Source organism: Macrobrachium nipponense, chromosome 6 (assembly GCF_015104395.2).
Source record: "Macrobrachium nipponense isolate FS-2020 chromosome 6, ASM1510439v2, whole genome shotgun sequence".
In the NCBI taxonomy this organism is placed as follows: Eukaryota; Metazoa; Arthropoda; class Malacostraca; order Decapoda; family Palaemonidae; genus Macrobrachium; species Macrobrachium nipponense.
Window position 1 is genome coordinate 38647832 of NC_061108.1, and position 24426 is coordinate 38672257.

The window sequence follows — 24426 nt, forward strand, 5'->3', positions numbered from 1 at the left end:
GTATGACACTACTGTTAGAGAGAATGAGATATTTTAGTAGGCAACAATTATTTATAGTAAATTTTGTTAACACACTTTTTTCTCTTTTTTTTAATGTTCAGAGCTATACGAGTGATAAACAAAATTGTCCATGAACCAACCTAAACTTTTTTGACCAATATATCTACAAGATATGTTTATTTACACATAAAAAGTGTATAACCCCTTCCACCTAACCAAACCAAGTTATACAGACATTTTTACAATTTGTCAATCACAATGCCATACAAGCAATGAACAAAATTGCCCATGAACCATTCTAAAAAAATTTTTAGCAAGATATATTTCTTTACACTTACAGCAGTCCTTCGACCTAACCAAACCTAGAGTCATACAGACATTTTTACAAGGTTTCAGAATACCATACAAGCGATGAACAAAATTGTCAGTAAACCCATTATTGCATCAGGATATGTTTATTTAGATGTAAAACAGTTGAAAGCTGTGTTAATAATTCAAACTTGATCATTCCTCAAAATTTGGCAGTCAGCACAACCTCTTTGCCCTCTTAAAGAAAGTCGAGTAAAATATTGATGGGTTTTTTTCATGTGTGGGAAAATTTTTACTACGGTACTCAATACAGTTACGTAATGAAATTAACCTACAATACATTGTTAGATTTACACTTAGGTGGAACTTTTTTAAAGTCTGTCTATCGTGAGATTTCAGGTGTAATTTTTCTTAAGGAATTGATATTTTATGAGCATATACTAAATGTTGCTTCCTGTTGCTCAAAAATTGGTATTGTGTAAAAGATTTTTAGTATTGCATGTTAAGGCTATTATATTTAAGTGTTTCAACTTTTTTTCCCTTGGTTAGAGTACTATTTTCCAGTGTGGCTTACGGGCGCTGACTTTCTCCCAACTTGTAGATAGAGTTATGGTATCAGCTAGAAGAGTACCATTATCAGCACATGCAATCAGTTTTTCTTCCATAGCCTTGCAGATGTCACTAGTACAGATGATAATTAGCAAAGGACCAATAAAGCTACCTTGAGGAATACTGACATGGCATTGCAAAAGCTGCTAAGCTGCTATATTGGCTATCAACACAGACCCTATGATTCTGCCTATTAAAAATTCAATTAAAATACTGATAAAAGATCACCCAGTTCTCAATAATTTCAGTTTGTAGATAAGTACTTCATGACTCACATGGTCAAAGGCTGCACTAAAATCTAAAATGTCTATCCATGCTTCTGCACCCTCATCAAGAGCACTCTGCAAGTTGGTAGAATGTGGCCAAGAAACTCAAAATGTATTGCTATTTGTAGGTTGTTATTTTCAATAAACCTACAATTACGCTTAATGAGCAGCTTCTCAAAGACCTTAAGTAAAACAGGTTCGTAGTAGCAATCAGCCTATATTCTGATGGGCATGGCAACTGACTTAGTTCCGTAAGTAATGCAGCAATGTTTCCTTTCCTTCAAACCAAAGGAAAACTTGCCAGGCAAGCTAAAAGTATGAAATTTTTTAGATATGAAAGTCATTTAGCACAACTTAGAGTCTGGAAAGCATGACTGAGGCAATGCCAAGAACTCACCTTGTTGTTTGCTTACAAAGACTTTAGCCGAAAGTCATGCCTTTTGTTTAGGGTAGTAGACAACAGTTCCATCAGCGTCTACAAGGGGAACCGTGCTGGAATCAACCCTAAAGAGTGATGACCACTACTTATGGTCATCACCACTGGAAAGCAAGAACCCCTTTGCACCCTTATTATTAGCTTCCTCAACTCTTGAAGGTACCTGAGCCTGACCACTAAACTCGGTGAAATTACTCCACAAAAAGTCCCCATCGACTTGTGACCACCTTAATGTGGTGGGGGGAGCTCTTGAACCCCTGGAATTTGTTGCAGAGTTTGAGCCCAAGAGGCCTATATATTATTATTTATTAATTTTGGTTTGGTTCACTTTCGGTAAAATTTGTCGGACCTGATGAATAGGAAAAGTTACCATAGCTGGGACTGGAGTTTATATCTGAAGCTTAATACATAGTAGGAACTGTGTTAGGACTTTAGGGATATCTAACTGATACCTCAAGGGTGCAAGTATTCTGCAGAGCTGGGCCATGGATTCCAGGTATGGTCTGGTTCTGGGGATAGAATATAATATTACTATTACAAAATACAGTAATGGTCTAAAGATTAAAAGAAAAACCTAAAGGAAAATGTTTTAAAACTGGGACATGATGATACAAAACACATGACATTATGTACAAAGGAAATGAACTGCCATCAAGTTTTAAAGCTGGCTTATTTAACCCTTATTGGATGAGGTAATACATTAATGTGTGGTACCCCAGCCCAGCAAAACTTTCAGGTTGGCCAATTTTAGAAAAAAACCACCTTAATGGAAAGAATAAGATATGCAAATGTGCATGGTGTAGGAAAAAAATATAAAAAAAATTTCCCTACCCTGCTCAAGAAGTTGAAAATGATTATCTACAACCCCATGTAGGGCCACTTTTACAAGACAATTGTAAATTTTATGAGGTTCTACATGACTTTTCTAATAGATTTATTGTTCATACATGAACAAACCTTCGGTCTTAACAATAGGATCATTTCTAGCGCCTAACTGGATTCGGTTAAAAAGTAGAAAAAACAAGGAATCTTGTGATATCTGGCAATGCATGCATAGATCGGGTGAAGAGTGGTCAAGGACCACGTACCTACGCCACTGCGTCAGTCTTTTCTTTAACCATTAGGGGCGAGATTCGTGGTTGACCTCTCTCGGCCTTTACCCGGTTCATTGCCCGTTTCGTTGTGTTTAGTGTGTGTGTGTGTGTGTGTGTGGCTGATATTATGGCTTCTTCTCCTTCTCAGCCTCATCAATGTGTGTGCCGCAGAATTCCAGGTTTTCCGTGTTCTCGTTTTTTGGCTTCGGCGGCGACTGATCCCCACATCATGTGTAGCAGGTGCCGTTCTAATTTTTTTATTATAACGAATCCTTGCACAAAATGCCGGGCATGGCCTAAAGACCAGTGGAAGTCATTTTATAGCAAGAGAGAGCATTGGAGGGTTTCGACTCTTCCTTCATGGGAAGGTTTTTTTTGCCTCTTCCTAAAGCTTTGTCTCCTGCAGTATTCACCCCTTATAGTAGCGTTATGCTTGTATTTCCTTCCTTTTCTTCCATTGATTTGTCACTGGAAGTATCGGGAAGCCCCCAGGCTGATTTTTGTAATGTCGTCCCTTCTTCAGAGTTAATTTGATTCCAGAGTCAGAGGTGTTCAAGGCGGCGGCGATTTGGAAGACGCCCGGGCTACGGGGTCCCCCGTCCTTGGATGGGTTGTTGGCGCACTTTATGAAGGCTCGCTATTCCCCTCTTCAGGTTGACCAGGCCCTTCCCCCTCCTTCCGGCCTCGTCTTCGTGGGTAGCCGAGGTCAGCCATCTTTTATTGCTCCGCCAGTGACTGTTGCCGTTTCTTCGAGTCGGAGGGAAGCCATGGCGTCAGCCCCGTTGATAACGTCACAGGATCAGTTGTTGTGTATTCCTCCGCCAGTGGCGTCTGCTTCCCCTTCAGACCGAGGGGAAGCTGTGACGTGACGTCATCACCACTTCCATCAATGATGTCACTCCCGGTCGTCTCCTCTGCACTGCCTCTCTCAGTCGTTACATCATCTCTGCCACCCAGTTCACTGCATCTCCCTTCCATGCCATCGGAGCCTTCTCTTGCAGATCAGTCTGAGGTTATATGCCAGGCGGTGTTTAAGAGGTTGGGCTCTGTTTTGGATGATAACTGGGCTGCCTTGTTAGTGGGAGGGGGGGGGGGGGGGGGCTCATTTAGGTGGCCTCATCACTTCAGGCATTTGGAGTTTGGAGGACAAACAGCAACAGGTCAACATCTTGGAGTTGAAGGCAGCCTTCTTGGGTCTGAAGGAGTTTCAGGAGAAGGTAGGTCATTATGTCGTTATCATGTTGGACAACACCACGGTGGTAGCCTATGTGAACAAGCAGGGAGGCCTGGTTTCTCATCAACTTCACGCCTTGACCGTTGAGGTTCACCAGTGAGCGGTCGGCTATTCTGTAGAGCTCTCAGCCAGGTATATCCCAGGCAAACGGAATATGGTTGCAAACAAACTCAGTCGTCGGGATCAGATCCTAGGCAGAGAGTGGTCCCTTCCTCAAGTGGTAGCTGACAAGCTCTTCCAGGTTTGGGGGAGACCCATGCTGGACCTTTTTGGGACTCACTTCATCAGGAAGCTGGAGATATTCTGTTCTGTGGTCACAGATCCTTTAGCGTTAGCAGAGGACACATTCCAACATCCCTTGGACAACCTGGAGGTGTATGCCTTCACTCCATTTTGTTTGATCCATCAAGTTCTGAACAGGCTAATGAGTTCACTGGGTCTCAGGATGACTTTGGTAGCCCCTCTGTGGCCTCAGGCGGAATAGTTCCCAGATCTGCTGTCGTTGTTAAAGGTTCCGAGGGAAATTCCCCCTTGGCGACATCTCCTGTGTCGGCCGCATGCGGAAAGGTTCCACCAGTCAGTAGAATCCCTGTCTCTTCATGGTTGGAGGTTATCAAGTAACTCCTCAGAGCGAGAGGCTTTTCTCAGAGAACAGCAGGGCATATCCAGCAGTCTCAGAAAGTAAATCTCCGCAGTTTACCAAGGCAAATGGGCGATCTACTGTGATTGGTGTCGTAAATGGGGTTTTTCTCCACTCGCAACCTTTATTCAGCGAATAGCAGACTTTTTAACCTTCCTCAGAGATGAGAAATGTTTGTCTGTTTCTGCCATTAGAGGCTACAGGGCAGCCCTGAGTTTGGTGTTACGCCTTAGAGGTATCGACATCTCTAACTGGGAACTTTCCTTGCTAGTTAAGGGGTTTGAGTAGTCGAGTTCTCTTAGGGAGCTCAAGCCTCTGACATAGGATGTTTCCTTGGTTCTCAAGAGCTTCACTAAGAGTCCATTGAGCCCTTGCGTCGCTCATCTGACAGGAACTTGACGCTCAAGACAGTTATCCTTCTGGCCTTGGCATCTTCCAAGAGGGTAGAAGAGCTCCACGGTCTTAAGCTATGAAGTGAAGCACACCAGGGGTTGGGGGACGGTGTCCTTCAAATTTGCCCCAGAATTCATGGCCAAGACCCAAAATTCCTCTGTGCATGATGACAGGTTCACTTCGTTTTCCATTCCATCACTGAATGACTTTGTGGGTGGTGATGCTCAAGAGCTTTTGTTGTGCCCTGTCCGGGCCTTGCGTTGCTATCTCAAAAGGACTCGGCACCTTAGACCAGGCTGCTGCAGACTGTTTGTTAGCACAGGCCATACGGAGAAAGAGGTGTCTAAGAATACTATCTCTTTTTGGATACAGGAAGCCATCAAACAGGCATACTTGACTCTTGATGATTCCACCACCACGTCTGTGCAGGCTAGAGCTCATGACGTTAGGGGTATTGGTCCCTCTCTGGCTTTCAAAAAGAACTTGGCTGTACATAGAGTGCTGAGCGCTGGTACTTGGTTATGCCAGTCCACGTTCACCTCTTTCTATTTTAAGGATGTTGCCCACAGATCTACGGACACGTTTTCCCTGGGTCCTGTGGTGGCTGCCCAACAGGTTGTGTAACTCATAGTTGCCCTTAACAGGGCATTTTTGTATCTTACCTACGATGATTGTGTGGATGAGAGAATGAGTGAGTTGGCTGGTCTCCTTCTTTCTCTTGTACCTTTCCTTCTTCCTTCGGGCGGGTTAAGGAATAGACACGTCATTCGCTGGACTGGTCTGATACAGGTGAGTAAGGTAGTCATACTGATAATGTAGTCGCTTAATATACAAATATCAAACCCTCTATTCGGTTGCATATGCTTCACTCCTTGGCAAGGAGGAGTTGGGAGTAGTACAAACCCTGGTGTATTGGTTTGCTATTGGACAGTCAGTTTCTCTTTGGTTCCTTATACAATGATTCTCCCATATATCATTGTACGTCACTCAGGGTCTGAGTGGTTAGATATCAATTTATCTAGCTTCTCAACAGGCTTCAGTCCCTCTCCAGAAGTCATTTCTTCTGGAAGCTGGACTGGTGGGTAGGCCCCCAACTGGTTTAGGATGTCTTGTACCTCCCTCTAGGTATGAGTCTATCCTATTGTTAAGACCGAAGGTTTGTTCGTGTATGAACAAATGACAAATTTTCTAAGACAATTTGTATTTTTCATAGCTACAAACCTGAGGTCTTAACATTATACTGCCCGCCTCTAGCTGCCCTTCTGTTTGTTAAGACATCCTAAGTTGGGAAAGACTGACGCAGTGGCGTAGGTGCGTGGTCCTTGACCACTCTTCACCGGATCTACTCATGCATTGCCAGATATCACAGGATTCCTTGCTTTCATCTGCTTTTTAACCGGATCCAGCTAGGTGCTAGAAATTATCCTATTGTTAAGACCTCAGGTTTGTAGCTATTAAAAATACAAATTGTCTTAGAAAATTTGTCATTTTTATTTTGTAAAATTATAAATGTATAGCTCACACAATATCAAAACGGGTAAGAAATAAAATTAGTAACAAATTATTAGCATATTTGTTGTAAAGTATTTACATAAATTTACTGAGAACAAAAATGCAATAAATTTTTTGGATTTATACATGTTTTTTTCTAATATTGCTTACCACTTTTCTTAGCAAAATTATATTTATAATTGACATACTATCATAAAAGGCAAGAACTAAAACCAACAGCAATGTATATTTATGAAATTTACAAAAAGACGTATGTAAGACAGGCAGTAGTACATGCTCCCTTCAAGTCAAGATCCCAACTAAGCCCTGAGCTGCCAAGTCTCCCATATTAGCCAGTCTAAAAGTTGCCATTAGTGAATTTATGGGTTATAGAAGTAATGGCCAATCTTTCCCACCTGATTTCCCCAGATCAATGGCACTTAATGTTACTCACCATGAGCCACTCCCTCCACCCCAAAACCTTTTATTACTACCCATGTGAGCATGTGAGTCCACTAAGGGTTAATCTAATCAGTATAGATTCAAAGATTCTGAGTTTTTGTCCATTCTTGGACATGTCAATATTTTCAAGTCGTCTCTGTGTAAGTTACATGACAAATTTTGCCTGGGATTTCTTATTGCTGACTGTAGAGGTCTTGCTAGTGGAGTGACTGTTCATGAACTGACAGCTCTGTGTTGGTCAATTCAAAACAAAAGATTCTTTATACTAGAACTGATATATTCCAAACTGTACTTATTTTAAAGTTATACAATACTAGCTTTAAGTAAGTTTGTGGCAGATGTTGTTGGAACAGTTCTCTAAGTTCTTTACATAATGTGTGGTTTGGGTGTTTAGATATTTAAGGAAACCTAAAATACTATATTTCTCTCAGGGCCACTTTTTTTTATTAATTGGTTTAAATTTATTTAAAATCTACTTACGTAACTAGTGTTGTAGTTTAGGGTGTCTTTGTTCTCAGGTTAATTCCTGGGAACCAGTCTGAGAAGAGCCTTTTTTAGGTTCAGAGGTCTGGTTAAACTCATCTTTTATCCTACCCTATCCCAAGGTGTATTTGGTATTTGAACTACTAGAATAGGCAGTTGTAAACATTTTTAGAGGGGGATAACAACTTATCACAGATTTTGCTTTTCGCGGCTGTTGCGGTCCCTAACCCATGCAAAGGTGATGGGATGATTTTTTTTGACATGTAGGATACATATTTCCACATCCCAGTACACCATCAGTTGAAGAAATTCAACACTTTCTTCTAAGGGTAAGTATTCCAGTTCTAAGCTGTGTTTTGATCCGAGTATGGCACCACAAGTATTCTCCTGTGTGTTGGAGCATTTAGCAGGATGGAGTAATCTGCTTGGTATCAGAGTTCTCATATTTGCATGGCTTGGTTATTCTCACCAGTTTGTTTCTGATGAACTTCAGATGAAGAATTATGTTTTATGTCTAGGCTCAGGACTGGGCATTTGTGTTCAGTGTTGACTAATCTATGCTTTTCTTATCCAGTCAGTTGTTTATCTAGGGATGAAGATCACCTCTCTCTTTTGGGTTTTCTAACAGAGATGGATAGACAATGTTCTGCTAGTGTTTAGAACTTGGATAGGTTGGCCTGTATACCTAAGAACCTTTATGCTGTCCTTAGGTGTCTTGGAGGCAGGTTGGGGTCCATTCTGGTGAACAAATTGTAACACTTTTACTTTTAAAAAATTACTTTTTAAGTTTAAATTTAATAATGTAGTAAAGTTGGCACACTACATTCTGTAGCTATATTGTTTAATAGTTAGAACGGTTAACACACGAGAAAAAAAGCATGGACACTTGCAAAACCAAAAACATAATAGCAAATTTGTTTTTTTCCTGGACTCAGTGACATCCTTTAAGTAGCAAAATCCAGTAGGTTGAGGTGCACAATTGTAAGCCTTTCACACATTTTGTATTTTGTATAGAGCTTTTATCAGTGTAAAATTTGGATGCAGTATTTGTTTAAATTGCATTTTGGAAACTTGTTTTACTTCACATGTTAGCGCCGTGAGGAAGGCATACAGATGAGACAACAAGAGCGTGAACATGAAATAGAAGAAAGGAGACGACGTAGAGAAGAACGCCACAGGGAAATGGAAGGAAAAGATCTTGATGGTGAGGGTCGCCACCAAAGTGGATACTTTGGTCGAATGAGAGGAAATTGGCAAAATCCTCGTGACAGAAACAGAGATCGGGATAGAAGAGAAGAACAAGGGTGGCGAAATGCTAGAGAAAAACGTACTTTCCGAGAAGAGGGTAAAAGACATTCAAAAAATAGTGAAGACAGTGGCTATGCTGATGTGAAAGAGAAAATGCAACATCAACAGGAGAAGTTTGTTGCAGAATGTAGTGAAAGGTAAGTTTTAAGTCTTTCAGCAAGAGCTAAAATTTTAATGATTAATTTGCAAAGTTTAAAACTTCTTGTTAAAATATTTAATCTTGAAATATTCATGGTAATTTTTGTTCTTCAATATATTTCTGGGATGCCCATAATACCAATGGTTTTGAATGCTTGATTATGAGGATTTGATGGAGTAGTATTTATTTAAATGCTATTTGTCTCCTAATTTGGTAAGAAGGAAGTCTAAATTTCTTCAGCTGTTGAAAAGTTTTTCGTAGGGTGGTGGATAGGTGAGATGCACCACTATGTGCTGTTGGATTATTCTGGCTTTCCTGAATTAAATCATCCTGGGTATCATCCTTCCTTTATATATAAGCAAAATGTACTGTGTACAAGATAAGCTAGTGAAGAACAAAAAAGTGATATTGTGTTGGTAAAGTGTGAGGACAAGACTAAAAAGATAATAGGGGTTGAGGCCATCAAAAATGTCAAATATGTGAACTACGACTTGAGATTAGGATGTTGGTTAAGGCTTTTACAAGTATTCATTTATCCAACATGTTTTTGACAATTTTTTTAGTTGCTACAAGCAGAAAGGATAGAAAGGGGGCCCCCGTATAAACAGGGCCTAAAATGGATTACAAGAATCATTGGGGAGCTGGGTGTATGCAGTTACCATTTAATCATTGCATGTACTCATATTGCTCAATGCTGAATACTCAGATACATGAAGAGTGCTGTACAGGTAATGTGCAGAAAAATAATGTTCTGATCATCTACCTGGAAATGGTAACACAGTAATAAATTAGAATTCATACATGTGCCCTAGGAACAAGCTATACAAGACTTTACCCCACTTACAAACTTTCATAGATATGGGTAGACAGAATCATGATTTAAAACTGTATTTGAAGCACTCCCCTTTGCCACCCTGAGTTCAAAATTTGCTCTGGTTGCTTATTCTGCTTGTAAGAATTTTTTTGCAAAGATCAGAATATGAGCAAGAAGAAAATCTATTCCTCTAATCCTTTCCCTGATTATCCCTAGTATTCTCATGATTAACTAACATACTAACATGTATTCTATCTTTTCGATTCAACTCAGTCTGTCATTTTCTATATTTAGTATTTTTCAAAATCCTGCAGTATTATTACAGGCAGCCCGCGGTTAACGGCGCAATCACTCAACGGCGAATCGGTTTTAACGGCGGTCGTCAAAAATATTCATTAAAAAAATAAGGCATTTTAAAAGGTATCTTTACGGCACAAATTTCAGGTTAACAGCGCCGCTAGCGCCGTTGTCTAACGAGTTCATACATATGTAGAAATGCCGTTCAGACCATAAAGGTTATGCAAATTATATTAACAATTTTATGGAGAGTTATTTACGTAGGTATTAGGGTAAAATATATTGCCTCTGACGCTGTTCTATGCCGAAAATATCGAGTTACATAAGTGCAAATTTAGCTATGGATGTGTCGATTCATAAATGTTCATGATTTTGTTAAAATGTGTATGAAAATGTATTAACGTGAAAGGCATTTTTATTTTTGTACAGAAATATGATACAAAAAGGCAGCTTTTGAAACTGCCCATTCACGTTATCAAATACGATGTTTTTTCATGTTCTTTCTTGTAAGCCGCCGCCTGCCGCCTCTTCCTTTCCGAAAATATCGATTTAAAAAAAGTGCAAATTAGCGATCGATGTGTCGATTTTATAAATGTTTATGCTTTTATGTTTAAAATGTGTATGAAAATGTACTCGAATAGGGTATTTTTATTTCTGTGCAGAAATATGATAAAAAGACAGCTTTGAAACTCCCCTTCAAGTTATCGACTACGATATTTTTTTCAAGTTCGTTCTTGTATGCCGCCGTCTACCGCTCTTCCGCAAATAACGAGTTAAAAAAAAAAAGTGCAAATTTAGCGATCGATGTGTCGATTTTTCAAATGTTTTATGCTTTTCATGGGTTTAAAATGTGTATGAAAATATATTGCGTAAAGGTATTTTCATTTTTGTACAGAAATAAGATACAAATTAAGGCAGCCTTTTGTAACTAGGCTCCACGTTGTAAGGGGGATGGTTTTTCATGTTCGTTCTTGTCCGCCAGTTCCGAAAAATGCATTGTGTTCTTTTATTAAATTACGCATCTTTTCCATAAATCCTTTAAAAAGTTATACATATTTCACTGTATCCAAGAATGATTGTATGTCTTATATTATTGTATTTTAAAATACTACGGCAAACTTAAGCCCGTATTCCGCGGAGCGGCCAATGTTGTGGTTTGAAATCAGCTGATGAATACGAGTCTGATCACCATAACGCAATTCTGAGCGAATGCTCTTGCTTCTAGTTAGCATAAACGAATATCTATATACTTGACTTATATGAGAAAGTTCCCTATTTTTCCAATATACAGCGTGTTTTAGGTGGAAATATTTATTGAATATGTCTCGTTGTGAATGTGAACTACTATTTTTTCGTTAACAGATTACGTTGGCGGCATGTTTATTGCGTAAAAAAATTACGTGATTCCGTTCGCAATACGTAATCCTTTATATCATCGTAATACGAACTTTACGTTAATTATCTTATATCGGCGTGAAACCAAGAGTAAAATGTGTTCTTTCAAGCACAGTAGTTTTGATTAGAATGATTTTATCCAATTTTATCTACAGTTGTGTGTGATGGCAGACGTTTACTGCAGTTTTATCCTTGTTGCCGATGTATGATAATAGTCATTAGCAGCTTGAACAGTTTTCTCAGCTTCAGTTATAACTAGGTTTAAATTTAACGGTATATTTCCCGATTGATCTTTAATCTATATTGATCTCTGATCTATAGCGAATAAAGTTATTACATTAAGATATCTCAGTTCTATTCTATATATAACGCCATTGTTATAACAAATACGGTAATGTTGCACGAAGTACGATGATCGAAATACAAGCCAAACAGATGTTATCCAGTTCGGTTGTACTTAGAAAAGAAGAAAAAAAAAAAAAGTAGTTTGCTCGTTCGTTTTTTCATGGCTGTACACCGTTCACAGCAACGAGTATAACGTTAACACCATACTTTCATCATTCTTTTTTTTTGCTGTTATTGAACTTATGTAACTAGAAGATGGATAAAGTTAGACCATTGTAAATTGATCTCTCATAAAATCGAACTATCGTAAGACTAATGATCGTAACCTGAACACTACAGGTACCTGTACCACACTGTATAAACTTTATTATATCTTTACATACTTTAGACACCCACATGTACTATACAGTAATTTCTATAGTACTATACTGCATAAATATAATTTTACTTATTGCGCCGTTGTGGATTACAGCGCCTTTGACTGGTCTAGAGTTTCGAAAGAAAGTGTGCGGCGGCCGTAGGCTTTAAAATCGCTCAGCGTCGAAATCGCTTGGCGTCGGTTGGCCAGGAACGGAACCCCTGCCGCTAACCGAGGGCCGCCTGTACAAGGAATTACTATGAATGTTAGAAAGGTAAAAAGAAGAAAATAAAATTTATATTCAAGCAACATTAAAAATTTAATACCCTTTTCACATTTCTGCATACAAAGTAATTCCTTATACAGGCAGTCCCTGGTTATCGGTGGTCTTGGTTAACCCTTAAACGCCTAAGGGGTATAATAAAAATAGTCTCCCGTATGCCTAGGGGGTCTTGGAGTGAGCGCCGAAGTGGAAAAAATATTTGTTTCAAAAAATCACAGCGCGCTTAGTTTTCAAGATTAAGAGTTCATTTTTGGCTCCTTTTTTTGTCATTGCCTGAAGTTTAGTATGCAACCATCAGGAATGAAAAAAATATCATTATCATATATAAATAATGCGATATATGATAGCGCGAAAACAAAATTTCATATAGTATAATTGTATTCAAATCGCGCTGTGAGCAAAACGGTTAAAGCTAACGAGTTATTTATTTTTTTTTTTTGTATTGTACACTAAACTGCGATCATTTTGGTATGTAACACATTGTAAAATTATCAAAGCAACACAGAGAAAATATTATCACAAAATGATGCATGAATTTGTAACGCGCAGATATAAAAAAATGTTTTTTCAAAAATTCACCATAAATCTAAATATTGTTCTAGAGATTCCAATTTGTTTCAAAATGAAGATAAATGTTTGAATATTTCTATACTGTAAGAGTTTTAGCTTACAATTGCAGTTTTCGACCATTTCAGACTAGTTAAAGTTGACCAAATGTCGAATTTTTTTATATATTTTTTATATGCAAATATTTCAAAAATGAGAAATGCTACAACCTTCAATTATTTTTTTTGTATTCTACTTGAAATTGCGCACATTTTCATATATAAAACTCTATGAAACGGCTAATATGAAACTGAGCAAATATTCCGAGAATGCGACGTACGCATTTCGGAGATTTGCAGCGAAGAATCCACGCGCGGATGGAAGGAAAGTTTTTTTTTTTTTTAAATTCACTATAAATCTAAATATTGTGCGAGAGATTTGGAATTTGTTTCAAATGAAGATAAATGACTGAATATTACTAGACTGTAAGAGTTTTAGCTTACAATTGCGTTTTTCGACCATTTCGGTAGAGTCAAAGTTGACTGAACGTGGTTTCTTTTCTATTTATCGTAATTTATATGCAAATATTTCGAAAATGAGAGAAGCTACAACCTTCAATTATTTATTGTTGTATTCTCCATGAAATTGCGCACATTTTCATATATAAATCTTTATGTAACGGATAATTTAAAATGGTGCAAACATTACGACAATCGCATGTATGATTTTTTCGGAAGAGTTGCCGCGAGGACTTAGGAAATTTTTTTTTTTTTTCATAAATTCACCATAAATCGAAATATTGTACTAGAGACTTTCAATTTGTTGCAAAATTAAGTAAAATGATTGAATATTACTAAAATATAAGAGTTTTAGCTTACAATTGCGTTTTTTGACCATTTCGATAGAGTCAAAGTTGACCGTAGGTTGAAATTTTGGCACTTACTGTTATTTATATGAAAATATTTCAAAACTGATAAAAGCTACAATCATGAGTTGTATTCTACATGAAAATGCACACATTTCCATATATAAAACTTTATGTAACGGCTAATTTAAAATGGTGCAAAAATTATGTCAAAGTGACAAAATAATTTCAGAGATGTGTCACTGATACTTTTTAGGGCGATAAAGAAATTCGCGCTTGCGCGCCTGCGTAACAATTGTAAACAAAACAACACCTTGATCTGTGAACTCCCAGCATCCCCCAAGGCGCATGATTCAAAAGTTTTCAGCTGGTAGGCCTATAAGTATTTTTCAGCGAATTTTAAAAAAAACTTTTCTATGTCGACGTAAATTACGTCCGGTCGGCACCCAAAAGACAATTTATCTCGACGTAAAATACGTCCTATAGGCGTTTAAGGGTTAATGGTGACCCAGTATTATAGCACTTGTCTAGTGCCATAAAATTGGCGACTTATGGCACCATAACATACCTAACAGAGGTGCCATTAACTGTAAGTCTGTGCCATAAGCACCATAAATTACCGAGTTTGGTTAATGGCGGTTTTCACTTATCAGCACCCTGCTGAGAACGGAACCCCTGCCAATAGCCGGGGACTGCTTGTAATACTGCAGGTGTTAAGAAAGACACACTAAATATAGAAAAGGGTTACATATTCATCATAGACTGAGTAAAATCAGGAAGATAGTAATAAGTAGAAATATTTTATGAGCATGAATAAATATTCTCGTGATGGTAAGAAGTATCCTTAGTTCAAAAAGTTACCAGCAAAATAGGTGCCCAGAGCAAAATTTAAGTGTAAACATAAAAAATTATGCACTACTTAATAAAAACCAACTTATGAACAAATCAAGATGTGAATAGCTATTGGAAGCATAACTCGTTCATAAGTAGAGTAATCTTTATTCACCTATGTAGTTAGGTGTATAAAGTGTTACTGTAGTGTAATAGACTAATTTCTAAAGGTAAACATAACACTTTTGAATAGGAATATTTTCCCAAAGACTGTACTGCTTACATGTCCACAGTATATTTCAGACAGTACTAAACCATTTTCTTAGCACCAGCCCTTCACCCTCAGAGGTGCATTGCCTCATGTCTTTGGCTTTTTCTATTTAGCATTCTAGCTTCTTCAGCTTTACTTTGGGCCTATTGTAAATTTCTATAAGATACCTTATAAATAATGTAATAGAAAAGTGTGTTACTGTCTGGCAGCACTGGTAAGTTAAGGAGCTATTGGACATCTTGTCTGTTGACCTCCAAATCCAATCAGAGATCAAAATATTCAAGCATCTTGGTGAACTTGGGTTTAGCTAATGATCATGCCTCCTCACAATGAAATTTATCAGCAAATTTGCAAGGTAGCTTTGGGTAAAGTCCATCCTGAATTACTATTAAGTTGTACCCTTTGATAAAAAAAATAGCAAGTCTTCAGGACTGAAAAAAACACACAACGCTGAAAGAAAGTTAGCTAACTTTGATGTAGTGGTACTATAGACTGAATCGGTCATCCTTTCACTGCACCAACCTTAGCTTGAAATCCTCTTTGCATGATATGCAGTTTGCAAGTTAAGCAATTCTAGATTATGTTTTAAGAAAATGTGCCATGCAGGAGTTTTTCCCAATTGGAGAGCCCTCATGGGAGTTATGTCCAGATCAATAAATTTCAGGTGTGATGCATTCCTTAATCCAGTTTGGTGAAACTTCCCAGTTACTGTTTAGTTCTAGTCCAGAAAGTTTAATAGTCTCCTTAAAAACCTTTCACAAGACTATTCCAGGATTTGACTTTTAAAGTTATGGTGTTAGTGGCTTTGGTCTCCACAAAACATGTCAGCATCTCCATGTTTCATGAGGTAAAGTTATGCTTCTAAAGAAGTGGGAATGTGTTGGTCTGTCCTACGGCCAGGTTTTTGTGGATACTTCAGCCATGTTGGAATCCTTGAAGGAAGATGCTCTTTTTGTCCAAAGTTGTTGGCCTTATCTCCAGTGGACAGAAATAACTTACATTTACTAGACAATCTCAGTATTGACTTATTTCTAAACTTACTATGAATTTTACAGTTGATATGGATTATAATGTAGAGTGAATCTACTGAGTATGTAATTGTATATGTTCATATCTCCAGGAGTATTATTGCATAGCAGGTTATACTTAGAAACTTGAGCTATTTCCTTGGCAATATTCCTCAAATAATGCAGTACTCCCCACCATTCTTCGAGCAAGATTTCTGAAGTGCTACTCAATGCCCCCCTCCATCTGAATTGTTGACATTACTCAAAATAATTTAGGTGTTTTTACATCATATTTGACCAAGTTCTAGTGAGTGGGAGGACCAGTTGGAAGTTATGTCTTAATTAGGAGACCAGCCATCTCCCTCATTCTCTCTCCCACACATTCATCTTAGGTATAATACAAACTGTCCTGCTGAAGGCACTGAATATGCTACATAACCTGTTGGACAGCCACCACTGGACCCAAGGCAAAAAGTGTCCAAGGACCTGTGGGCAATGTCCTTCAGGAAAAGGAGGTGAACATGGTCTGCTGAAGCCAGGAACTAGCATTCGAAACCCTATGAACAGACAAGTTCTTCTGAAATACCAGAGAGGAACTCATTCCTCTGATATCATATGCTCTAGCCTGCACAGACTCTGTGACAGAACTATCCAGTGAGGAGTATGCCTGCTTAATCACCTCAAGCAGCCAGAATGAAAATATCTTGGAACTTTCATTCTGGACCAGCTAGTGCTAACACAAAGTCTACTACACCTAGGCTTTAGGTGGAGAATCCTTTAGATAGCAGCGCAGAGCTCTGACAGGACAAAGCAAAAACTTATGGATCACTCACTGTCCACCAATTCATTCAGAAGAATGAAAATGAGACAAATCTGCAATCATGAACTGAGGGATTTTTAGTCTTACTGACAACCTACCCAGAGGTAATTTGGAATGTCTGTGCAAGTGCTAGTCAATGGATTCATTCAATCAAGCCACCTGACCTTCTTTGGGATTCAGGCCTACTTTCTGGTTAGATACTTAGTCTAAGCTAAGAAGGGTTCAAGGTGTAGGAAGGTAAGGAACTGCTGGCCTTTCTGTTTTACCCTAGCCTAACTAGTTCAAAGCTACCTTAACCCAGCCTAAGTGTTTGAGTTCTCAGTCTATAAGTGGTGAGTTCTTAGCTTAGCCTAACTAGTTTAAAGCTCCCTTCTTAACCTTAGTCTAGCCAAACAAGTTCAAAGCTGCCTAGATCTAACCCAAGTGGTTGAGTTCTTAGCTTAGCAAGTGGTTGAGTTCTTAGCCTGGCCTACCCTAGCTATTATAGCCTGCTTTATTATCTTCTTGCCTAGCCTAGGTCATAGAGTTCTACCCTAGCTTGGCTAGTTCGAATCTGCTTTAACCATCTACCTAGTCTAAGTGGTTGAGTTCTTAAACCTTGGAAGTGGTTGGGTTCATGACCTAGCTTAGCATAGTCTCGTTAGTTTGAACCTTCCTTTCCATCTTAGCTTAGCCTAAGTGGTTGAATTCTTGTGTAGCAAGGCTAAGTGGACAACTTCTTATGCTAGTCTAGCATGACACACAATGGGTGTGCTAGTTGAACCTTCCCTGGCCTATTTATACTAACCTAGGTGGTTGGGTCCTAGGCCTAGCGTACATTGGGCAAACATATCTCCATATTCTGCTAGCCTTAAGTGTTGGAGTTCTCAGCCTAGCCCAGCTGGTTTGGGATTATGTATTTTTGGGCATAATCTTCAAATTCCCAGATGTTCTGCTTCTTGATTATTCTTAGCTTAACCTTCCTTTTCATCTGAGTAACCAGATCAGTAATGTAACTCATATTCTGGTGTTCTTATCTTTGAAGTAGGTAGGGTCCATCTTAGCTCTGTTTATGTTACTCAGGAACACCGCCATGGTGGTTCCTTAGTCCAAAGGGGGGGGAGGGGCCATGTGTCCTGTCATTATAGCGATTCCTCTGATGAGTAGCATGCTGATTGTTTGTCATCATAAGGGATCACCTCTTAAGTTGCACTTTTTGCCCAAAGTTGTTGGCCTTATCTCCAGTGAACAGAAATAACTTACATTTATTAGACATTCTCAGTATTGACTTATTTCCAAACATACTATGAATTTTACAGATGATATGGATTATGATATGAAGATGCATGTTTCCTGGGCAGCTTAAGGACTTTACCCTGGTGTACGGTGGAATTACTGTCATGCAAAAGTTTTCGGTAAGAGATTTTGATCATATCTGTGCTGAGTATTTTGTTTTAGGACATCCCCTTGGGGTATCCTATTGTCTTTTCTGTCCACTTAGAATACCTTGTTAGATCTCTTCTCAGTGACAGAAGCTAGAGGTCTTCTATTCATGATCCCAGAATTGTTAATTGGAGAAGATGACTCCTTTCTACTGCCAGCTCCAATCATTTTTCAGTCGAGATGTACCAGTGCGCGGTCGACACCTGTCGAGCTCGTGGTCAGATACATTCCAGGCACGAGGAATGTGGTAACCAACAATCTAGCCATTGGTGTAAAGTCATATGTACGGAGTAGTCTCTGCATCAGGATGTAGTGGACAAACCGTTTTTTCTTTGGTGAAGACTCATGTTTGAACTCTTTGTCACTCCCTTCAACAGAAAGCTGAAGGTCAACTTCTTGGTGGTTTAGGATCCTCTTCTTCAGGCAGAGGATGTTCTTCAGCATCCTTGGCACAATCTCCAGGTGTGTGCCTTCCCTCAGTTCTGCTGGATTCGTCAGGTCCTGGACAGAGTAATGAGTCCCAGGAGTTTCAGGATGTCCTTGTTGGTGGAGTAGAAGACCTCTAACTTCTGTCATGAAGGAGAGGTCTAACAAGGTCTAATAAGTAGACAGAAAACATTAGGGTTACCCCATGGGGATGTCCTAAAACAAAATACTTAGCACTGATATGATTAAAATCTGAAAACTTTTGCATGATAAACTGATTGCATTGTAGACCTGGGGGAAGTCTTTGAGCTGCCCAGAAAACATGCATATTCAACAGTAGAGACTTCTTATGATGTGATCCCTTATGATGACAAACAATCAGCATGCTACTCATCAGAGAAGTCACCCTATAATGAAGACTGGAATGGGACTACAATTCAACAGAATGTGCACTCAAGGCTCCCAAAACTCAAGAACCCATAGGGGACTGCGAATTGAAATCCGTCCAAAGGAGAGAAAGACCCAAGGAGAACATAATCTCCAGGTGTTCAATCCCAAGAATCTAAACACCACCCAGCTCTCCGTCATTCATACATCTGGTTTGACCCTAAGATCCTTCCAGGAATATAGTCCCCTGACGCTGAATCCTGCGGAGAGCACTCTGCAGGATTCCTCCTGTTCACCTTGCCCCTCCCAGTGTAACTATAGGAAGTAGAGGGAATAGGTGAGAAAGACTTGGACGTTCTCACTCGCCTTGCTAGCAGAGCTAGCAGAAGTGAGACGTGGGCAGCTATCAGCTTAGGGTGATGGCAGCGATGTGAGTCTCGGAGAGCGTTCTCGCCCTGGAGAAACGCTTTCCCAAGGAGAGTTATGAAACTCACCACCACTGAGACTGATCATGCGGTCTGGGTGGAGTTGAACATGCACCTCACTGTCGAGGACCGGTACTGTACTCTGATGCGTCACAGTCCTCATCAAGGCCGAAACCTCTTAAGAGGACTCAATGGGGGACCCCGTAGGGGTCTCACGTGTACAGTCCCGTGGGATCATCACGTCAACCCTGGGTACCGGGCGGTCACCACGAGAGCCATCACCAGCAAGGCACTTGCAAGTCACCTGAGCAACTCACTCTTCTCTTCCACTCCATGGCTAAGTCATGACGGTGAGTGGACTCAGTGTCATCGACTGTAGATGCACGTGAATCTGTAGATTTACATGCTCTTGGGGAATCTCGCAAACAAGCACCCGACACGGAACTAGTCCTGGGGGGGTTGGGGGCGGGACCTCTAGGACTAGCAGCAGAAGTGGGAACCGAAGTTTGCACTTTTATGGCTCCCAACGCTCAACTCCCTAGGGACAACATAAAGCTTCCTGTTCTCGAAGGAACAGGCGAGCCAACGGAAGACCCAACTGCCTCCTCAGTTCGAGAAGGCAGACCCTTAGAAGTCCTTTGACGAGACTTCTTAGGGGGAGGAAGACTACCTTCTTCTTTGGCAGGGAGCCTTAGAAGTCAAAGGGGAGGAAGTTGAAGAGTAATATGATAATTACGAAGAAGATGACGACACTTCATGAGCTCTCTTCCTCCTCTACTACTCCAAGTTTTGCAAGACTTCTACAGAATGAGGCACATTTACCAGCAGAAGTCAAGTTAATAGTCACAGGGCAGCTGCAAAGGCATTGTCCAATGATGAAACTGCAGGACAACAGCAGCAAATTAATATGATTTTCAGCAGGGGAACAGTACACACTGGAGGACCAATACCACAACATGCTGGGTTACAGATATAATACTGAGGTTAGGATAGCCAACATGAAGAGATATCCAACTATTAACTATCATCCCTGTTAGCCTGTAAATGAAAGGAAATATGATTAAGAAAATAAGGATACTCATCTCGCATCCAAGGGCTCCACCCTCAGAAATGAGAGGAAATCCCTCTAACACCAACACCACAGCGCGCCCCCCCCCCCCCCCCCCCCCCCCCCCCATCGTCCAGTAAGCTAGCGAAGGGACGAAAGATAAGAGGAAATACAGGAAGAAGAAGAAAGGACAAACCTCCAAAGTTCCCCTCGGTAATTTCCAAAGCGCAAAGCATAAATTTTAAATGAATACACTGCCTTGCTGTAACATTAAAGGGCGAAAATATAAAGTCAATTAATGATCAACTTCAAAAAATTATACTTATATTCATTCAAAGTAATAAAAGAAAGATCCCACTGGGAAAATCGTGATTAACGGCTAGTCATCAAGAGCTCACAAAATGTTTTCATTGGAAGATGGCTGAAAGCAAAGTATGTAGAGTGTTTACATCCGGGCAGGCGGGCCTACCCACCTACCAGACGATAGTTACTGCCTAACCACCTTATTTAAGAATTCAATAGCCATATTCCAGCCTACACTGAAAGTAATTCCTAATGTAAAGGACTGAGGGTTTGTATATTGTGTAGGAACAAATAATTTTAATGGTGTAGTATGTATAGCTTTTAATTACAGAAGTCCATTGAGTAGAGTCATTGCTGGAATTTTTGCATTCTGAATGTTGTAAGAATTCTGGAAAGCTTTTTGTTAGTGGTTTTATTTTTTTTTTTTATCACTATCGACATATGCTCTGAACTGAAATGAATTTAAAAAAGAAAAATATTTTGTATAGCATATTTAACTTTAGTACAATATAAAATGGTTTTGTTATTGGAATTAGCAGGTATAGGGCTGCATTTGCATTATTGCAAAGGTTTCAAAGACTGCAAATTTTATGTTAACAGTCCTTTTTATTTTCAAAATAGTAAGTAGTTTTGCCCCATTTTAAAATCATAACTCCCATTTTTACAAGATGAAAGCGCATAGGGAAGGAAGTACAATCTGCAGTTTTATTTCCTTTTTTAATGAATATGTATTCTTAAAGTTCTCATTAAATTTTCAGTAACCACAAGATGAAGAAAGAAGCAGAAGCACGAGAAGAGCTTGAAGGTAAAGTTCCTTCTGATGGTGATGAACCAGTTCCCAGTGAAGGTGCAACTGTCCAAAAAGAAGGTAAATTATTTCTTAATGCTAAAATATATTTGCACTGTCCAAAATCTTTAATTTATAGCAACAACCACATCTTGTCTTTCCAGGAGGAAATCGCTGTCTACACTTTTTATCTTTCTGAAGTAGCACATCCATTAATATACTGTATATTTCCGCGTATGACGACCTTTAAATCCTAAAATTCATCCCTAAAAATTGGGGGTCGTCTTATACTACAATTCTAAAAATCAAACCTTGAATTCTAAGATGTGTATCAGTAGGCTAGCAGTAATTATAGAGGTATAAAACTAATGTCTCACACGTTGAAGATTTTGGAAAGAATCATAGATAGCAGGCTGAGAGAGGAAGTTAGAATAGGGAAGGAACAGTTAGGATTTATGAAGGGAAGCGGCACCACGGATGGAATATTTTGCATAAGGCAGCTAATGGAGAAATTCAGAGAAAAACAACGAGACCTGCATCTGGTATTCATAGACCTTGAAAAGGCCTATGACAGAGTGCCAAGGCAAGAAATATGGAGATGTTTGAGGGAGAAGATGGTGCCGGAAAAGTATGTCAGAGTTATTCAGGAGATGTACAGGAATGTGTATACTAGAGTGAGGAGTAGTGTTGGTGAGACGGATGGATTTGAGATAGGAGTTGGATTACACAGGGGTCAGCACTTAGCCCATTCATCTTTAACATCGTGATGGATGTAATGACCAGGGATGTTAGAGAAGCAGTGCCATGGTGCATATTATACGCGTATGACATTGTGTTGTGTTTCAGAGGGGAGGGAGGAGTTGGAGGGGAGGTTGGAGAGGTGGAGAGCAGCACTTGAGGAGAGAGGAATGAGAATAAGCAGATCAAAAACCGAATATATGTGTTCTAGTATTACTGAGGACGGTGGAAGTAGCATAAGATTGGGTGGGGAAGAAATAAAGAAAGTACAGAAGTTCAAGTACTTAGGGTCCGTATTGGAGGATAGTGGAAGCATGGACCAAGAGGTGAGACACCGAATTCAGGCAGGATGGAATAACTGGAGGTCTGCATCAGGGGTACTCTGTGACAAGAAGGTCCCTCTGAAATTGAAAGGAAAGTTCCATAGGACGGTGGTCAGACCAGCAATGTTATATGGAACAGAAACGGCAAGTATGAGGAAAACAGAGGAGAAGAAGATGGATGTAGCAGAAATGAGAATGTTGAGATGGATGTCGGAGTAACAAGGGAAGATAGGATTAGAAATGAGTATATAAGAGGATCAACAAAGGTAGCTGAAATATCAAAGAAAATACAGGAAGGAAGGCTTCGATGGTATGGACACCGGTTACGAAGGGAGGAACGTCATGTTGGAAGACATACGATGGAAATGGAAGTGCGGGGTAGAAGGAAGAAGGGAAGACCAAGAAAGAGATGGCGTGATTGTGTAAGGGAAGATATGGAATTGAAAGGTATAAATGAGAACGAGGCACAAGACAGAAATCGATGGAGACGACTCATTCGTAATGGCGACCCCATATAAAAATGGGTTTAAGCTAGGAAGAAGAAGTATCAGTAGGCTAGCCTTGGCCTCGGTGGTATAGCCTAACCTGAAGATTCACATTATGAAATAAACTGATAGTAAAGGTAATAAAACCATTTTTACCTTATATGTATTCTTGACATATTTTCATAACAAATAGCCTATTTGAGGAATGATTCTAAATCAGTGAAACAAACTTTTATCTATGCAATCTCAGCTGAGAAAATGTAAACGTCGAGTTACGGTTGCTCTAACAGCAACCTTTATGTTTCAGTAACCTTTTAGAAACTTCAGTGGTAGTGTAATTATGGTTATAATAACCTTTAGGATAACTATTAATTTTTCATCAAAAGTTTCTTATATCACAAGATTGATCACATTTGCCACCATTATAGAGATTCCAGTCTGGTTCTAGCAAGTCGACTTTAGCTTTGTCATCGATATCATACACATCATCATCGGTACCAACCAGGGCATGTTTTAAATTCTTTTATGACACTATTTTCACGTTTCCCATGCTTTTATAACAAAAATGCAGTGAACATCACATGAGGCAGCATGCAAAGCTGTTTGTAACTGTTTAGAACAATTCATTCTTATGAACAATAGTTTTGTACGATAATTATGGTTCATTATTGTATTTTTATTAGCTGTTTGTTTGAGAATAGCGACGAAACAAAACAATGATTTCCCTTTTAGGCAATGTCAGTATGAAAAACATGATACAGGCGGCCCGCGGTTAACGGCGCAATCACTCATCGGCGAATCGGTTTTACGGCGGTCGTCAAAAATATTCATTAAAAAAATAAGGCATTTTAAAGGTATCTTTACGGCACAATTTTCAGTTAACAGCGCCACTAGCGCCGTTGTCTAACGAGTTCATACATTTGTAGAAATGCCGTTCAGACCATAAAGGTTATGCAAATTATATTAACAAATTTTATGGAGAGTTATTACGTAGGTATTAGGGTAAAATATATGCCTCTGACGCTGTTCTATGCCGAATATATCGAGTTACATAAGTGCAAATTTAGCTATGGATGTGTCGATTTATAAATGTTCATGCTTTTGTTTAAAATGTGTATGAAAATGTATTACGTGAAAGGTATTTTTATTTCTGTACAGAAATATGATACAAAGGCAGCTTTTGAAACTTCCCTTCACATTATCAAATACGATGTTTTTTCATGTTCTTTCTTGTGAGCCGCCGCCTGCCGCTCTTCCGAAAATATTGATTTAAAAAAAGTGCAAATTAGCGATCGATGTGTCGATTTTATAAATGTTTATGCTTTTATGTTTAAATGTGAATGAAAATGTATTACGAATAGGGTATTTTTATTTCTGTGCAGAAAT

General features: G+C 39.2%; 1 protein-coding gene across 2 annotated transcripts in view; it reads left to right on the plus strand.

The window, feature by feature from the left end:
- Positions 1 to 24426, plus strand: part of LOC135216034 (peptidyl-prolyl cis-trans isomerase G-like) — a 303915-nt gene that overhangs the window by 249511 nt on the left and 29978 nt on the right. For both annotated transcript variants that reach the window (XM_064250978.1, XM_064250977.1), the window contains exons 10-11: positions 8510 to 8862; positions 21466 to 21575. In XM_064250978.1, the coding sequence (XP_064107048.1) occupies positions 8510 to 8862; positions 21466 to 21575 (463 nt within the window). The remainder of the gene's footprint in view (positions 1 to 8509; positions 8863 to 21465; positions 21576 to 24426) is intronic.